This window comes from Typopeltis vanoorti, chromosome 6 (assembly GCF_054136105.1).
Source record: "Typopeltis vanoorti isolate ZY-2024b chromosome 6, IOZ_Tvanoo_1.0, whole genome shotgun sequence".
NCBI classification, from domain to species: Eukaryota; Metazoa; Arthropoda; class Arachnida; order Uropygi; family Thelyphonidae; genus Typopeltis; species Typopeltis vanoorti.
This window is the reverse complement of record NC_143554.1, coordinates 85,191,658-85,208,031: the sequence shown is the minus strand read 5'-3', so window position 1 is coordinate 85,208,031 and position 16,374 is coordinate 85,191,658. Positions and strand designations below refer to the sequence as shown.

The 16,374-nt window shown below is 34.3% G+C and overlaps 1 protein-coding gene across 3 annotated transcripts in view; it reads left to right on the top strand.

The window, feature by feature from the left end:
- LOC150105655 (serine/threonine-protein kinase 16) overlaps positions 1–11,151 on the top strand; it is a 171,737-nt gene extending 160,586 nt beyond the window's left edge. For 2 of the 3 annotated variants that reach the window (XM_090394976.1, XM_090394977.1), the window contains one exon: positions 10,850–11,151. In XM_090394976.1, coding sequence (XP_090251102.1) covers positions 10,850–10,976 — 127 coding nt within the window. In that variant the 3' untranslated portion in view covers positions 10,977–11,151. The remainder of the gene's footprint in view (positions 1–10,849) is intronic. The other variant, XM_090394975.1, reaches the window with a different exon arrangement.
- Positions 11,152–16,374: the final 5,223 nt, after the last annotated feature.

Genomic DNA, 16,374 nt, shown 5'->3' with positions numbered 1-16,374 from the left:
TATAGAAGGAATTCATTATTTTTAGGTTATTATAAACTACAAAGTCAATCAATTTTTTACCATTCCTGTTTGGAGTATGTTCTCCATGTATTCCTATGGAGAATTCTTTTTAATATGAAATTCAGTTTTATCCTGCTCAAGACTAAATGGTGATCACTTCCAATTTCAAATCCTCTCTACACTCTAGTGTCCTGCACCAGGGAAAAAGCATCAACAATAACATAGTCAGTGAGACTTTTCTTATTCCTTGCCTCATCCTCCATGTGAATTTGTGCACATTTTTATGTTGGAACATTGTCACAAACTTCCAATAAATTTAATTTAAAAATCACAAAATAGCATTAACAGTCCATGTCCTGAGCAGAAATCCAACAGGTATTCGCCATTGTTATTAGCTTTGCTCTTTTTTCCAAATTTTCCCAAAATATTATGTGTTGCTTTTTCTAAAATCTCAAAAATTCCTCCACTTCTATCTTAGTAGAACTTTCTGTGGGACCATAGGCACAAATAAGTCTCATTGTCCCGTTCCCCATTCTGATATTTGCCCACATCACGCTACTTGAAATTGCCTGCCATTGAAGATTAGCCTCATATTTAGTGTTGAATATTATGGCTACTCCTCCTCCTTCTTTTCCTTGATTGTCATTGCCTGTTTGTTAATTGATGTTCAAAATATAAAAGACTTATGAATGCATGAATTTGGAATAATTAAAAAAATGTATATATCATTGCATAAATGTAAAAAAATTGGCAGTTAAATGTATTGGAATATAATAAATGTGATCTATATAGATAATGAATCACATCGATCACATCTCTATATGGATCACATTATGAAGGAAAGTGGCATTAAATCAAAATTGGAGATGCTTACTTCAGCTCTTTGCTTTATGCGGTTGATGTTATAATTCTAAATAAATCCACTATAAGTCTGCAATATTCCCTTAAAGTCTGCAAGATTCCCTTACTAAATTGAAGAACTGTTGTAATTGGTATGGTATGAAGTTAGCAGTAATAAGACAAAGACAATGAAAATAGGCAGACGCATTGAAAATATCAACAGCATTGTGAATGGAGAACCTATAGAACAAGTAAAGCATTTCAGCTACTTAGGCACAATTTTTAGTGAAGATGGTAAATTAAATATGGAAATAGACAACAGAATCAACAAAGCTGGTATGGTACGAAGTCAATTGAATAAATTCATATGGAATAAGAGAAAAATTATTTGGAACACTAAATTAGCTGTATACAAGACAGTGTTCAAACGAATTTTAACTTATGGATCTGAGGGCTGGGTCAGAAGTAAAACCCTTGACCAAAGACTAGAGACTGCAGATATGAGAATCTTGAGAAAGATTAGGGTCATCAATGGCAATATCATATTAAAAATGAGGATATTAGGTAAGAACTTGACATTGTCAGCATCCAGGAATGCATTAGCAGAGCTAATCTCCAGTGGTATGGTCACTTAAAGAGAATGGACGAGGAAAGATTAGCAAAACAAGTGTTCTCTGTCAGGTTGGCAAGAAAACGACCCAGAGGAAGACCAAGATATAGGTGGATTGATACGGTACAAAGTTCCTTAGACGATAGAAATATAAGATCTGATAATGTTGGAGTCTTGATAACAGACTGATTTGGAGGAAAATTGTAGATAGGAAGTTAGTAATGATGTAAGTTTTTCATGTAGTACTATTATATCCTGTACACCCTTTGAAGGTACATGGCAGGAATTTGATAATGATGAATATAATAAATATATTTAATAAATAATTTTCATGGGGCAAATTGTATCATCTTTGAAATTCTCGGACTTGAAAAAGTGTCATGTTTCAGGAACAGAAAAATAGCCAAAGCTCAGACATTCTAGTGATAGCACATACTGGATCAGCGCAGCTGGAAAAAGAAGAGCAGTTCAAAGATTTCAACAATTATGAAATTTAAAATTGAGAGAATCATTTAATGAAAGGAAATCAAAGAATTCAGTATGGGGCTGAAAGACTTTTTAGCTTAAAATCAGAAAAGAGGAGTAGAATTCCAAGTTGGAAACTCTCGGACTTGTATATCAGAGCAAATATATTTGCATGTGTGACACTTTGAGATGAAAAATTAGTCAGATTTGTTAAAACTGAAATGAACAGTGATTCAAGAACCTTAAGTTTTAATTTCTTTTATGAAATGATATAAATATGTTTCACATATTGGAGAATTGAAACAAATATGACAGAGTTTAAGACAAAAGACAATGCATATCTCTGAAGTTTGTCTTTTTTTTTCACATTTAATTGATTTCTCTTTACTTGACTTTTTCATGGTTGCTGTTGAATTTGTGTGGTAAAGAATATACAGTAATATACTCTTTATTAAGCCACATATGCAGATAATTTCACATATCCTTTGCAAATCATGGCCTTGCAGTTCCCTCTCTGTACAGCTATTTGAATTCTAGGCACATCTACTGAATAGTGGCAATAAGATAATTTGTTCAATGATCTGGAATTTGTCTCAAGTATTACTGTAGGCTCAGTTCAACATACTATCTAGTAGTGTCAGTCCATGGAATAACTGTTTTAGGGCTGCACCCTCAAAAAGAAGAAATGCTGGATTTCTTTATAGTTTGATGTATTGCATAATAGAAGAAATGAACTAAAAAAAATAAATTAAGTTTTTACTCCGAAGTCTAAATATGATTTTTGGACACTGCAATGAGCTGAATGTGGTATTGCATCAGTAGAAATATGTATGTGTAGAAGTATTAAAATGCAGATAATGTTACCCTCAGAGAGTGTGAAACCTGTTCAACCAAAATGACATTTGGAAGCATATCACAATAATAGCAACAAAAAAATAAAACATGTGGGAAAGTCAACATTATTTTTCCAACATTAGGTTTTGATTTGTGATCCTTCATTATAAAAATTACACCTTAAAGAGAAATCTTTTAATATCTCAACATGTAGAAAATAACTGTTTTAAAGCTGCTAATAAAATTATGAAATAAAACTGGTAATAAAAGGTAACAAGCTGATCCTGCATTAGGTAATGAAGATCAGTGATGGAAATAGGTTTCGAGAATTAGTATGTTCTTTGCATATGGAATTACATTATACAAAATAAATAAATATGTGTTAACACATATCCTACGGACACATAAAAGACATCACAAACATAAATGTAAAAAATTGCTTCTCAGCAACTGGATAAACATTGTGACCCATAATTTATATTTATCTCACTATTAGTACCATGTGTGTGATGAAGATAAGAATTGAGAAAGAAGGAATCTGTTGACATTTATCTTGAAGAGCTGGAGGTTGTAGTTGTTGGGAAACACATTATGAGAAAAGCTGTTCCAGAGGATAGAGTTAGATGGAATAAGTGAGGAAGAGGAGAGGTGGGTTCGATGTGTTTGCAGTTGTACTTAAATATTGGGCAGCTGCTGATCTTGTTTTAATAAGCCCAACAGAAAGTGCAAGAATGATGTTTGCCAATTCACTGGAGTAGTAATCATGGGAGTACTTGTAGAAGAGACATAGAGCTGAAACAGTGCATCAATGAGAGAAAGATTGAAGTGAGTCTTTGAGGGAAAGGTCATCTATGAGACAGGTTGCTCTTCTCTGGACAGCATCAACAATTTTTAGGGCGGATTTAGGTGCACTACAATGAATGTGTAAACAGTATTCTAAGAATGGGCAGATTTGGGATTTGTGTAGGTTGGTAGTTGGGTGGGTGTAAAATAGTATCTTGAGTGGAAAATAATGTCTAGTTTTATAGAGGCTGAGGAAATTTATATATTTTGTGCCATGAGAGACTGGAGATAAATGTCAGTCCAAGGAGAGAGAGATATCTGATCCTATCTGGTGATTTGTGTATTAGTTAAAGTAAGGGAATGTGAACTGAGATCCTCTTTGTGAGATAAAAAAAAAGGTAGGACTGCATTTTGATGGCATTGAAGGAGACCAGGTTATCCTTGACTCACTGAAGATTACCATGAAGGTAACCAGATGCAGTAATAGTTTTTTAAGTGTTTCCTCTAGCCATGTGATCACTGACTTGATTAATTCTGTTGTTTTCTCTTTGACGTGGTTTGTGGGATTGTAGTTAACCAATTGATATGTGTTGTGGTCAGATACCAATTGGTTCATTTTTTCAATGTGCATTGTCTGATCAAGATTGATGGTGGTATTGTCTTAGTAATAACAATGTCTTGGTTATGATTGTAAGTTTTTCCACTTGCTTATAGTATAAATTAAAGATACCAAGAAATTATATACTTGGTTTAATCCTTTATCCAAGTGTAAGTAAACAAAGCTTGCACCTGAAGCATTTTCAGAACTGGGGCAACTTGTATATAGAAGCTAACAACTTCACATCACTTGCCTTAGTATCCCATAATGCAAAGAACATTTCCTTGCAGATATGTATAATGCTATGCATTATATGAAGGGTCACTACCCAGACCAGTTTCAACCTTTATTGAGATCTCATCAGTGGGAGCGAGACCCAGAGGTGATGCTAAGGTTGAAGTAATGCAGAAGTCATATTTTCATATACGGGTAGCCAAAAGGTGTCACACCTTATTATTAAATTACTCTGGATTAGAGGTAGTTATAAGTTTTTCTGCTTGGTTATACTATAAATTAAAGACACCAAGAAATTATATACTTGGTTTAATCCTTTATCCAAGTGTAAGCACACAAAGTTTGTGCCTGAAGTATTTTCAGGACTGGGACATATGAAAATATGGATAAAGGATTAAACCAAGTATATAATTTCTTGGTATCTTTATTTTTAATTTATAATGTCTTGGTTATTTCTTAGAGATTTAAGGGCTAATTTTTCTGCTTTGGTTAAATTGCAACTTAATTGTTTATTATAACTTAGTATATTGGATGTTTTGATCCATATTTTATCAACTGTATTGGAGGGGAGGAATTTTAGATGTTTTTTTTTTCATTGTTGTGGTAGATAAAGTAGTTTGTTTACTGACTGCAGTGCAGTAGCATAGTTTAAGCCTTTTTGCAGAAGGAAGAGTTCTCCATTGTTAAGGTTGTGGCTGGATGTGTTGATAGCATGGCCATAGTCCATCGGTTGCTCCAACTTCACTTGTTTGTGATTCCCTGCCCCTTGTATCACTGGTTTGTGATTGGCTACTCCTCCAGACATGGCATCTTCTGGATTGTCTGTCATTTCCTTTTTTTTAGTCTTTGGAACTCCACTATTAGTTTTTCTTTGTTTCTACATAACATGTGCTTTTCTGAGTCTGTAATTCTCTCTAGAATATCCCAAATATCGAGATTTATGTAGTTCGATAGCTCTAATTTTAGTTGCAAAATGTTGTTTTTGGTAATTGCTAAATTTTTGCAGACCTCATGAATTTGTTCTCTCAACATAGCTTTTTCTATACAGACCAAAAATACAGAACAGTTTGTCTTTCTAGGAAATGCTGCCTTTCCTAGAAAGGCAAGCCGATTAATCAATTTAGACAGATGTATTTTTATCTTACCATAGTGGCTGCACTGCTTGTAGGCCAAACTTCATGGGTTATGACTAGGGATCCCAGATGTCCTGTAAAATACGGGATCATCCCGAGAAAACTCTTCGGGCTTTTTGTCCTGTATTTTAGAGTTTAAGACTAAATAAAAAAAATCGATGAGTTACAATTTCTATTCTATTACAAACATTGCTCTCCGTCATTACAGGGAACTGTAGCTGCGTTGTTATTTTCTCAAGGCGAGTGATTGCAACAATGATAAGTTCGCTAGAACAGTGTGCATGTGCATTGACATTTTGGTGTGTGCCGTGATATTGCTGAGCCTTAAATAGCATGGAACGGTTTGCTTGGCCCAAGCCATTTTAGAAGCTTGCTCCAAGAGAAGCAGGTTGGTGCTTGCAGAGTATTAATTAGTGTACCAATTAGACACTAAGTCTCTACACCAAAACCTGGTTTGAAAGAAAATTCAAGGCAGCTTGGCAGATGCTGAGACATCATCTTAAGTTCAACAAGAATGATGGATTAGTAATTCCAACAACTTATATGACATCCAGAATATGATGGCAGAACCCAACACAAGAACACCTCAAGATAAGAGGATGTTTAGATATCTGTTTGATGTACAATAGTTCCACTGTAATTTTATTTAATCATTTGTATGTTATTATACTTATTATGTATATAAAAAAATAGTTTATTTATGTTAATTAAGTAGTTAGAGCCTCTGTAGCTCTGTCGGTATAGACAAAGACCTGGGTTCAATTCCCATCAGTAACGTGAGGAACCATTATTTTGTCTCTTTCGACGAAAGGTGAGTTAGCCAGTCTCATACAGAGGTAGGGGATTTTTCTGATGATGACCTTGATATAGAGTTCATCATCATCAGGAGTGTTATTTGCTTAATTGTAAGTAAAATAATTACTCCAACACAAATGTTTTTGTCTCCATAAATTCTACACAATGAATCTTGACTACCATGCAACCTTGAAAGAAAGAATTAGTGATCATTCAGAGAAAGTTATTTATGTGTAGAAGAAAGAAGGTAGGTGATAGAACAGAGAGAGAGAAAGCTGGCTATCCAATTACAGAGTGGCAGGTGAACCACTCTGTAATTGGATAGCAGAGTGGTCCACCTGCCACTCTGTAATTGGATAGCAGAGTGGCAAGTGGACCAAAGGAATGCAGTTTGCTAAGCAGTCATGTATTAGTAATTCATTTCCATCCTTATTTAAGATGATTACACATGCTGAATCAGTAAATTGAAAAGCATGCTTTTTCAAACATCATTAAATAAAAGATTGGAAACCAGCTCCCCCCCCTTTTTTTTTGTATTCTTCTTCTTTCTGCTCTTCATTTATTTATGCTGTTCATCCAGGAGGTGGAATTTCAGCATGACCACAAAAGGCACTAGAATGCTTTTTTTGTGTTCTCTGAAATATTGCATTCAATTTATTTATAAAATCATTGATGTAAAAAAAAAAAATGTTAGAAACTGAATTATGTATTCTCTATTAAAATTACGAGCGAGCAAATATCCCTATAAAACAAAACTAAAAATAAATAAATAAAATAAAAATCTTACTAGAAAGCATTTTATATAAAATCACATCTGAATACCTGTGGAACATAAATTTGCATAGGAGTAAATAAAAGCCAGTCTGATATGGATATTTAGATGCTGATTATGTTACAACACTTATGTTGTTGTTGTTTTGAGGAGAAAACTCATGTTTGTGGATTATACTACTGAATTTTTTTGTGTGTGGCTCCCAGGCACAAATGGTTTATTTATAAACCTATAATACATTCGTAGCATGGGTGAACTAAGGTGAACTGGGAGAGGTGATTTTTTCTATATATATATATATATATATATGCTCTATAATATAAAATGATAAGGCTTTTTTGTCACGTTTTTTGTCAAGTTATTTGAAACGTTTTGAAACTCAGGGCTACCCTGAGTGTCCAGTCTTCAAAATTCGAGTCATCAGAATTCAAGGAGAACAGGCCTACCATTCTGGAACTCAGGGGGTTGGGTGTGCCTGGGGGGGGACCCCTTTCGAGTTATCAAAATTCAAGGAGAACCAGCCTATCGGTCTGGAACTCGGGGTGGGGGGGTGCCGTAGGCGTCAGGGGGCAGAGTCCCTCCCCTAGTATATATATATATATGTATATTATTTTTTACATAGTCCAGAAACCCTGCTCTAGATAGGCCTCCAATAAGCAGAGTGGTGATGGTCTCCTGCTGAGTGTTGAAATTCATCTCCCACCTAAAAAGTCACAAATGTCCATGCCGGTGGAATTCAAACCCACTGCGTGTTGGTTGAAGAGCAGATATGCTAACTACTTGGTCAAGCAGGCAAGTTAATTGTTAAATTATTAAACCAATATTTTGCCTTGGTCACCAGGGCATATTTATAGTCACAAAGATATACATTGGACATTTGTATACATACACATACTGGCAGTAAGGCAAACACATACTTTGTTCCTAAAGGCAGAATCATAAACTGATTCCGTCTGTGGGATCTTTGCTCATTTGGCTGAAGATCTCCAAATGATAGTCTCCCAAATTTTTGGTAATGTGAGGCAGCCATATTTGTTTAAATTCAGAGAATGTCGTAGTCAGACTATGTCAATGCAGATCTGGTGATCTGCATCATTGGCATGGTCTGTTACCACAGAACAGCTGTGGTGTAGATAATGGACATAGTTTCTCTGTTTATTATTATTATGTTACACCTCCAGGAAGTTCAAAGACTCATCAAGGGAAGGCATCTACTCTACAACACTCTGTCTCCACCAACTACACCAAAGCCATCTACCACCCACTATCACCACTAGTATTTTCAGAGACAATCACAAACATCCATGCTCATGGTGGGATTCGAACCCGCAGTCTTTTGACTGGAGAGCGAGATATGCTAACCACTCGGCCAACCAGGCTGGCCAATATGCATCTAATACATATTGACTATTCCTCTGGTTTGTATGTTAGTTAGAAGCTAGGAATTCTGCAGTCAGGACGATCTAGATGATGATGAGGATCTTTTGGTGAACACATATGGAATGCTAACTTCTGGTTTGGTATGTATGTTTTATCTTTTAAGAATGTGTGAAATTTTTTCTGAGGTATCCCAAATAGCATTAAATTTAATGCCATTATATGATGTGATTGATTTCAGTGGAGAGGGTAATGTGGTCTGAGCAGATGGTTCCAGCTTTATTTACTTAAGTTTTGATAACACCATACTGCTGGGAGAGGTGATGATGTAATAGATGTATTTACCAGTGTGAGTGGGTTTTCTGTAGACAGAAAAGGATAAGAATTCACTGGGTAACTAGAATGTCAAGGAAGGATATACAATTTTTTTTCTTTTTCATTGGTGTTGCAAACACTTTCCTAACATATTATCCAAATCATGTGTCTAAACAAAAAATGTGTCAATGTGTCATCAGTGTAGTGTACCTCTATTGTGGGTTGAGCGGAATTGAATTTAGGATCAGTTTTTCCAAAATGTTCCTTTGATAACCTTGGCAGGGGAGTGGGAACCCATAGCTGAATCTTCAGCAGTCTGCTTATAGGTTGAAAAAACTTCAAAGCAGATTAAAGTAATCTATGTCTCTCCTCTTCCTCACACCACCACCACCACCTTGAACCAATCTTTTCATAGAACATTTTGAAAAAACATCCCTAAACTCTGTCCCACTCAAGCCATCAGTATGGCTACACTACATTGACAACATGATTTCCATTTGACCACATGACTTAGATATGTTGGAAACATTTATAGCACACATTAGTAGCCATCACCTGAGGATCTATTTGCAATTGAAAAGAAATCAATTGTCTGCCCTTTCTTGACATCCTAGTCACCTGGATACTCAGCAGAAGAAGTTTGAAGAAATTTCCATTGAAATTTCTTCAAACTCAGCTTCCTCCCTCCCTTTCAAAAAATCCAAATCACAATAAATTCATTGCCAACCGATACATCTGGGGCACTCCCCTTTCTTTTACCTTATTCAAAAGATCCTCTTTGTCATCTAGATCATCCTTGTGTCATTACTAGTATTCCTTTCTTTTGCAAACTAACATACTTTGGACAAACTGGAAGAACAGTGAATATTCATTTATGAACACAGAAACTTTGTCCATATTTAACTACAGCCATTCTGGAATGGGAGACCATGTCATTAATACAGATCACTGGATCCAGTGGAAAAACTTCCCTATTATAAAAAAGCAGATATAAATCTAAGAGACTGTTTGTTTTCTACAATCTGCCACAGTACTACAACATTCCCTGAATCTAGCAAATATGGTTATCTCATGTTACCAAAAATCTGGGAGGTTGTCATCTTGAGACCTTCAGCTGAATAAGCAAGAGCCCATAACCACACCCATAGAGGACACCAATTAGGACTTTAGGATCTCACATTTTTGCACTTAAGTCTGTGTTTGTCTTCTTGCTAGTGTGCCTGTGTTCAAATGTAAAGTGTATATCTTTGTGTGTATGAAGATGCTTTGGTGACAAAGTGAAATATTGGTTTAATGATTTAGCAACTAAATAAAGTAAGTTAGTTAATTATTGCCATTATGTGATGTGATTGATTTAAAACACATCCTTAGATGTGTTTTCTCTTCTAAACAACATAATAAACATAAGATTGCTTTTGACAATCTATTAATGAAAAAGAAATGGTATAAATAAACTTAGATATTAAACAAGAAGCTTAAATGATTAAAAGATGAAAAAACATGGAACTTGAAATCTAAAATTCTATTCTAAAAACCAAAAAATAAATAAAGCCAAAGATTAGTCTTGTGAAGAACTGAAGGAACAAAAAATATGTTAGAAAGTATAGAGAATAACACTCTATAATGGAAGTGAATGTTTCTTACATTATCAACAGAAAAGGATGTTTGTATTTTTATTCTAATCCTATGCCATCTTTATTTTGTATTAGGCCCTGTGGCTTGTTGCAGACAAGTAGCTCAGCTTCTTATAAACCAAATGTTGGTAATGATAAGACATTCACCTCCTTGAATCCTGTCTTCAGTTTGATATGTGTCAGCACTTGTGTTTTTTTGTCTGTTTTGTACAGAGGGAAAAAATGAATTTCCAGGAGGAAAAATCCAGGTACTGCATTGTGCTGATACTGACTAACTGTCATTCACTTGTAAATACTTTATAAGTGTTCTTCATGTCCTAGATCTTGCCAACGAAAGAGAATTGTCACTACTGAGACACAAAAATTCGCATTGGAATATTTTGTCATAATTAATTATTGATTGTGAATCTTTATGATGATATCAAAAAGTAATATATATTAATAAATAATTTTTTATAGATATTCTGAAAGTCTGCACAGCTTAATTAGGACAATGCTAGAAGTAAATGCTCTTCAGAGGCCATTTATAGACACAGTAATTCAACATACAGAATCAGTTCTTGTTGAAATTGCAAATAAAGTATGATATTTCATTGTTAAAAAAAATATACATTGTATACTGGAAAGAAGTTTTATATCTTTTTTTTTTTTTTTTTAGCATATGGTGGTCTGTAATATACTGACTTTAACCAAGACTGCATTTCTTTTGTTTAATTTTATTTAAATGTAAATTGAAGATTTTGTAAATTACTAGTAATAAACTAGTAAAATAAATTTGTAAATTTATTTATGGAGGAATATTTAGCAGATGTTTTCAGATAATGTTTCTTATTTATAATTACAATTTTTGATTTTGATGTAACATAAGACCAGTAAAGCAAACTTTCTGTATTGAAAGTGATATTATATATATATATATATATATATATATATATTACACTGGACTTGACAAATTATCCACATTTCTGCTTGCTAAGAAAAAAACGTACTTGCCAAGATCTCTCATTTTTTTAATATGTCCTAATAAGTCAATAGGAGTTCCATAAAGTGATTAGTAGTACTGTATCATTGTTTCAAGAACATTTGCTTTGAGTGCAAACCATTCAAAAAAAAAAAAAGGAAGTTAATAAATAATAAGAATAGGAAGAACTATAAAAACAATATTGATTTTTTAGAAAATATAATTTGTTGCATTAATTTTTGTTTCCAGGATGGCCGTTTATATTATGCATATTCTTCTGTGTGTCCTTAAAGTTAAAACAGCTTTTTTAGAATTTTTTTTTTTACTAAATAAAAAAATATTCTGTTATGTCTAATCTGCAGCTATTCACCAACTGGAAAAATCTACTCATCATGGGCCAGGTTATTTGTCTAGCCTGTGTATATATATATATATATTTTTTTTTTGCTAATAGTTTAAAATAGTAATGAAATAATATCTACATGATAAAAAATTAGTCTAAAAACACTATCCTTGTTTGTTTACATAAAATATATATGGACAAATAATATAAGGTGAGACTAATTGATAGTTGCATACCTGCCAACTCTCCAAGTTTTACTACATTTTACTGCTCTTTTCCAGTTGGTACAAATTTATCCCCTCCCCCCCCCCCCCTCCTCCCACACAAATATTGCAACCTAAGCATGCCAATTAATCATGGAGAGATTAATAACAGTTCCCAAAATAATGACGAAATATGATACACTTTCTAAGTTGATGTATTCATAAAGGTTTTTGTTAAAACTTCATTAAGTCTTGCCTCATGGAATCGCCAAGATTTGACAGCCTACTGTGACACTTTATTACCATCCACCATTGAGGTGGATTTGAGCAGAAATTTGTAATTCATGTATTTATATTAATAAATGTAGCTGTAATTTTAACATACCACTTTATTTTTATGAGCTTAAATAAATTCATTTAATAGAAAACAGTAAAGTTATGTGTTTTTACCAACACATAAACTTGCATATTGTATGGTACCTGTTACCAAGAAATAGTGCCTTCTGACTGAAAAGATAATTGCAAGATATAAGATCACTCAAGTTATATACTTCACTAAAGATAATTTCTGTTTTAATGTAAGAAAGGTACTGAGGAAAGTATATGTAAATTTTAGAAATCTGCAAGGAACAGAACTCGAAAAAAAAAAAAAAAACTATTGTAAAGGATGAATAAGTGAAAATTGAAATGCCATATTGACACACTCCATATACTCTAGCAGGTGATTTACCTTTATTAATTAACTGTTAATTCTATAGTTGTATTTGCTATAGATTGTCCTGTAATTAATGATATTATACTTTTTTTTGTATGTTTCTTACAATTCTTTTGCAGTTAATTCCTAGTTATTGGTTTTATATTATTCTCTCATGATGGGAGAAATTTCTGATTTTTATTTTTTTTTTAATTAATACATTTTCTTCTTTTCTACTTTTTTCATGTTTAAACAATTCCTGTATTTTATATTCTTCATACTGAGATTGATTCATAATTAAAGTTGTCAAGAAAATTAATAAAACCTCAGTCTTCCTTCTAAAATAAATAAATAAAATAAATATATTTTATTTTAAAATTTGAAATCAAGCATTGGCTAGGTCTTTCAAACTTGAAAGTTGAAACTAGGTATGCAATTTTATTTTAGGCAACTAAAAAGTTGAATATAGTTGAGCCATCTCTTTCACTGTCTGTACTGATCATTAAAAAAAAAAAAAAAACTACATTGAACTTGCATTTTAAACAGTAATTCATTATATTATCAGATTTTGATGCCATGATTATTTGGAGATGAAATATATAAAATATACAATTTTCTTCGACATAGATTATGCAAAACAAGTTACAAAATACCTGAACCTATTACTTTTTGATCAGCACTTAGCTCTGCCTTTCATCTTTAGCTGTGATTGTCCACTTTGATATTTGTCTTAGTGCCACAATTATGATTGATCTTTGCTAATGTTTAATGTCCAGTTGTTTACGAAAAATTGTGCATATAGCTTGAATACTGCAAGTCATTCTTACTTCTTATTTAATCTTTTTTTTTTTTAAATGAGATACAAAGTAAGAATGGTCTTTCACAAAGAAAATAAATAAAAATGCATAGTGTTAAAATGAATATTATGTATCCATTGCTGAGCCAAGCAGATCTAATTTTTTTTTAGGTCTCACATTTGATCTTTTTATGATATAGTATTAGAATCTAGAAAATCATAGGTATTAAACTGTTCATTTCACTCGGTTTGTATTCTTTTAGAAGTAGCATCTTTTTGGATCTCCTTGTATTCTTTGTAGTATATTTTTAGTTTATTTTTTTTTAGTACTTTTTAGTATATCAGTTTTAATTACTTTACTTAGCACATATTGATATCATATTTGTAAATAGTTTGTTTCTCTTTTATACATCATGCTTTTTTGTATTTTGCATTCTGTTTGATTGTTCAATTAATAAATGATTCGATGCATGGGCTGTGCAGAAGGAATAGATGTGATTTTTTGGATGTGTGGAGTGAGTTTGAGGGAAGAATGGATTTGTATAAGAGGGACAGCCTACACTTGAATGTGTTTGATATCAGGAGGCTTGAAAAATTATTAATTGATATGATACCTAACACAAGAGATTCAGGGAAACTGCATTATGATGGGAGGAATCATCAGAATTTTTGTGTAAGAGCAAGTTAGGTAACTGTGCTAATGGTTTGAGAATAGTTATCATTATTATTATGGAAATGATTATGAAGAGATTAATTCTGTGTTTGTCCAGTTTGGACCTATCAAGCATGCATAAAGATGCCTGTATAAGTAAGGAATTAGATCAGAGATGTTAGAACAGAGATCTGCAAACTGTCGAACTGTGTCTCACAGGACAAGAGTATACAAAAAAAGCATGAAGGTAACTTTTTATATCTGCGCATGAATGCTAAGAGTATCAGAAACAAATGAATAGAGTTTGCTGCCTTGGTTAATATATTGGGACCTCATATTGTAGGCATTAGTGAGACCTGGCTATCAGAAACAGACATACTAACTGATATCGAGTACAAAGGGTATAGTATTTTTAGAAAGCCTAAGAGAGGACTGGGTGTGTGTGTGGGGGGGGGGGCGCTGCTAATGGTATCAGATGACTTGAATCCAGTTAGAGTTGAGACTTATGACTTCAGTATTATTACTGAATAGTTTAGGGAAATAACAACATAGACTAGGATATACATTAAAATAACTTTTTAATACAAATCCAATATTTCGGCAGTGTCACGTTGCCATTTTCAACAGGAACTTGTGAGCAAGACGTGCACGCAGGCACAGCAAACAGTAAATGAGGACGAAGCAGGAAGCTATACTTTCTCCTAAAGTCCTACTGGTGCCCCCTAGCGGGCAATGTTGGTATTCTTGGGCGATTGGGCTGAGGTCTTCTGATGTAGGTTTCCCAAATTTGAGGCAGTCTCATGCAGCCAAATTTGTTGAGGTTTGGATTGTTTCTTGGGGCTGAGGCTGATTCCATGAAAAGCCTTTCATACTTGTATTTACTACGGTGAATGATCGTGGCTTTCTTCCACCGTATTCTATGGCGGGTATCCAGAACATGGTCTGCAAGACCAGAGTAGCTGTATTGGTGGAACCGGATGTAGTCCTTGTGTTCTGTAATTCTGATATTAGCTGTCCTGCCTGTTTGGCCAAAGTAAGACAGCTTACAGCTGCAAGGGACCTAGTATACACCAGGTAGGTCTAGGGAGGAGGTTGGTCTTTAGTGGAGCAGATAAGGGATGCCAATTTCTTATATGATCTGTAACAAGAAGTTAAGCCGTGATTTTTTTAGGATTTTTGTAATTTTTTTCGAGGTGCCTCTGATATAAGGTATGGTGATGGATTTAGAGTAATCCTTGTTGTGAGGGGGGGGGGGTTGTGGTTTATTGGTTTCAGTATTTTTTGGATTGTTTTGGGAGGGTAGCCATTGGCTGAGAAAGTGTTGAGAATGTGGTTTAGTTCTGTGGTTAGGGCATTGTCATTTCAACAGATAAGTTTAGCCCTGTTGTGTAGTGTCTTAATGATACCATATGGTTGTGAGGAGGGGTGGTGGGATTGTTGGTGAATGTATCTGCTTGCCTGTATGGGTGGTGGGTTTTTCTATAGACTGAGAAAACCAAGGTTTCATCAGGCTGGTGGGTGACTAGTGTGTCTAAGAAAGGAAGGCAGTTGTTTTTTTCTTCTTCCAAAGTGAATTTGATTCTGGGGTGTTGGTTGTTTAAGTGTGTTAGGAAGGAGAGGAGTGCATCGGAGCCATGTGGCCAAATAGCGAACACATCATCTACATATCGAAGCCAAATGGTTGGTTTTTGTGGGGTAGAGTTTAAGGCTTTCTCTTCAAAAGTCTCCATATAAAAGTTGGCCAAGGGTGGGGAGAGTGGAGAACCTATGGCTGTCCCCTCTATTTGTTTGTAGAATTTTCCTTGCCAAACAAAATAGCCTGAGTTCATTGTGAACTGAAATAGGGCTGGTATCGGGGAGGAAATTTAGCTTGGATTAGCTCTAAGGATTCTTTGAGTGGGACATTTGTGAATAAGGAGGAGACATCAAAGCTGACCATTACATCAGTGTGTTTGAGTGTAAGGTTTTCTATGCTGGCTTTGAAGTGGGCTGAGTTTTTTATGTATGAAGGTGTGTTGCCAGTATAGTGTGTGAGAGCTTTGGCCAAATGTTTAGCTAGTTTGTATGTGGGGGAATCAATGCCATCCACTATGGGACGTAATGGCACATTTTCTTTGTGTATTTTTGGGAGTCCATAAAATACGGGGGGGGGGGGGTATGGAGTTAAATGGTTTTAATTTGTTAGTGACTTCCACAGGCCAAGAAGTGACCTTCTTAAGGAGCCTGTGGAGTTTTCTAATTTGTGAGTTGGTGGGATTGTACTCAATAGGGAGATAAGTAGCCCGATCTAACAATAGAGCTTTCAGCTTACCTGTATAATCCTTTTGGTTAAGCA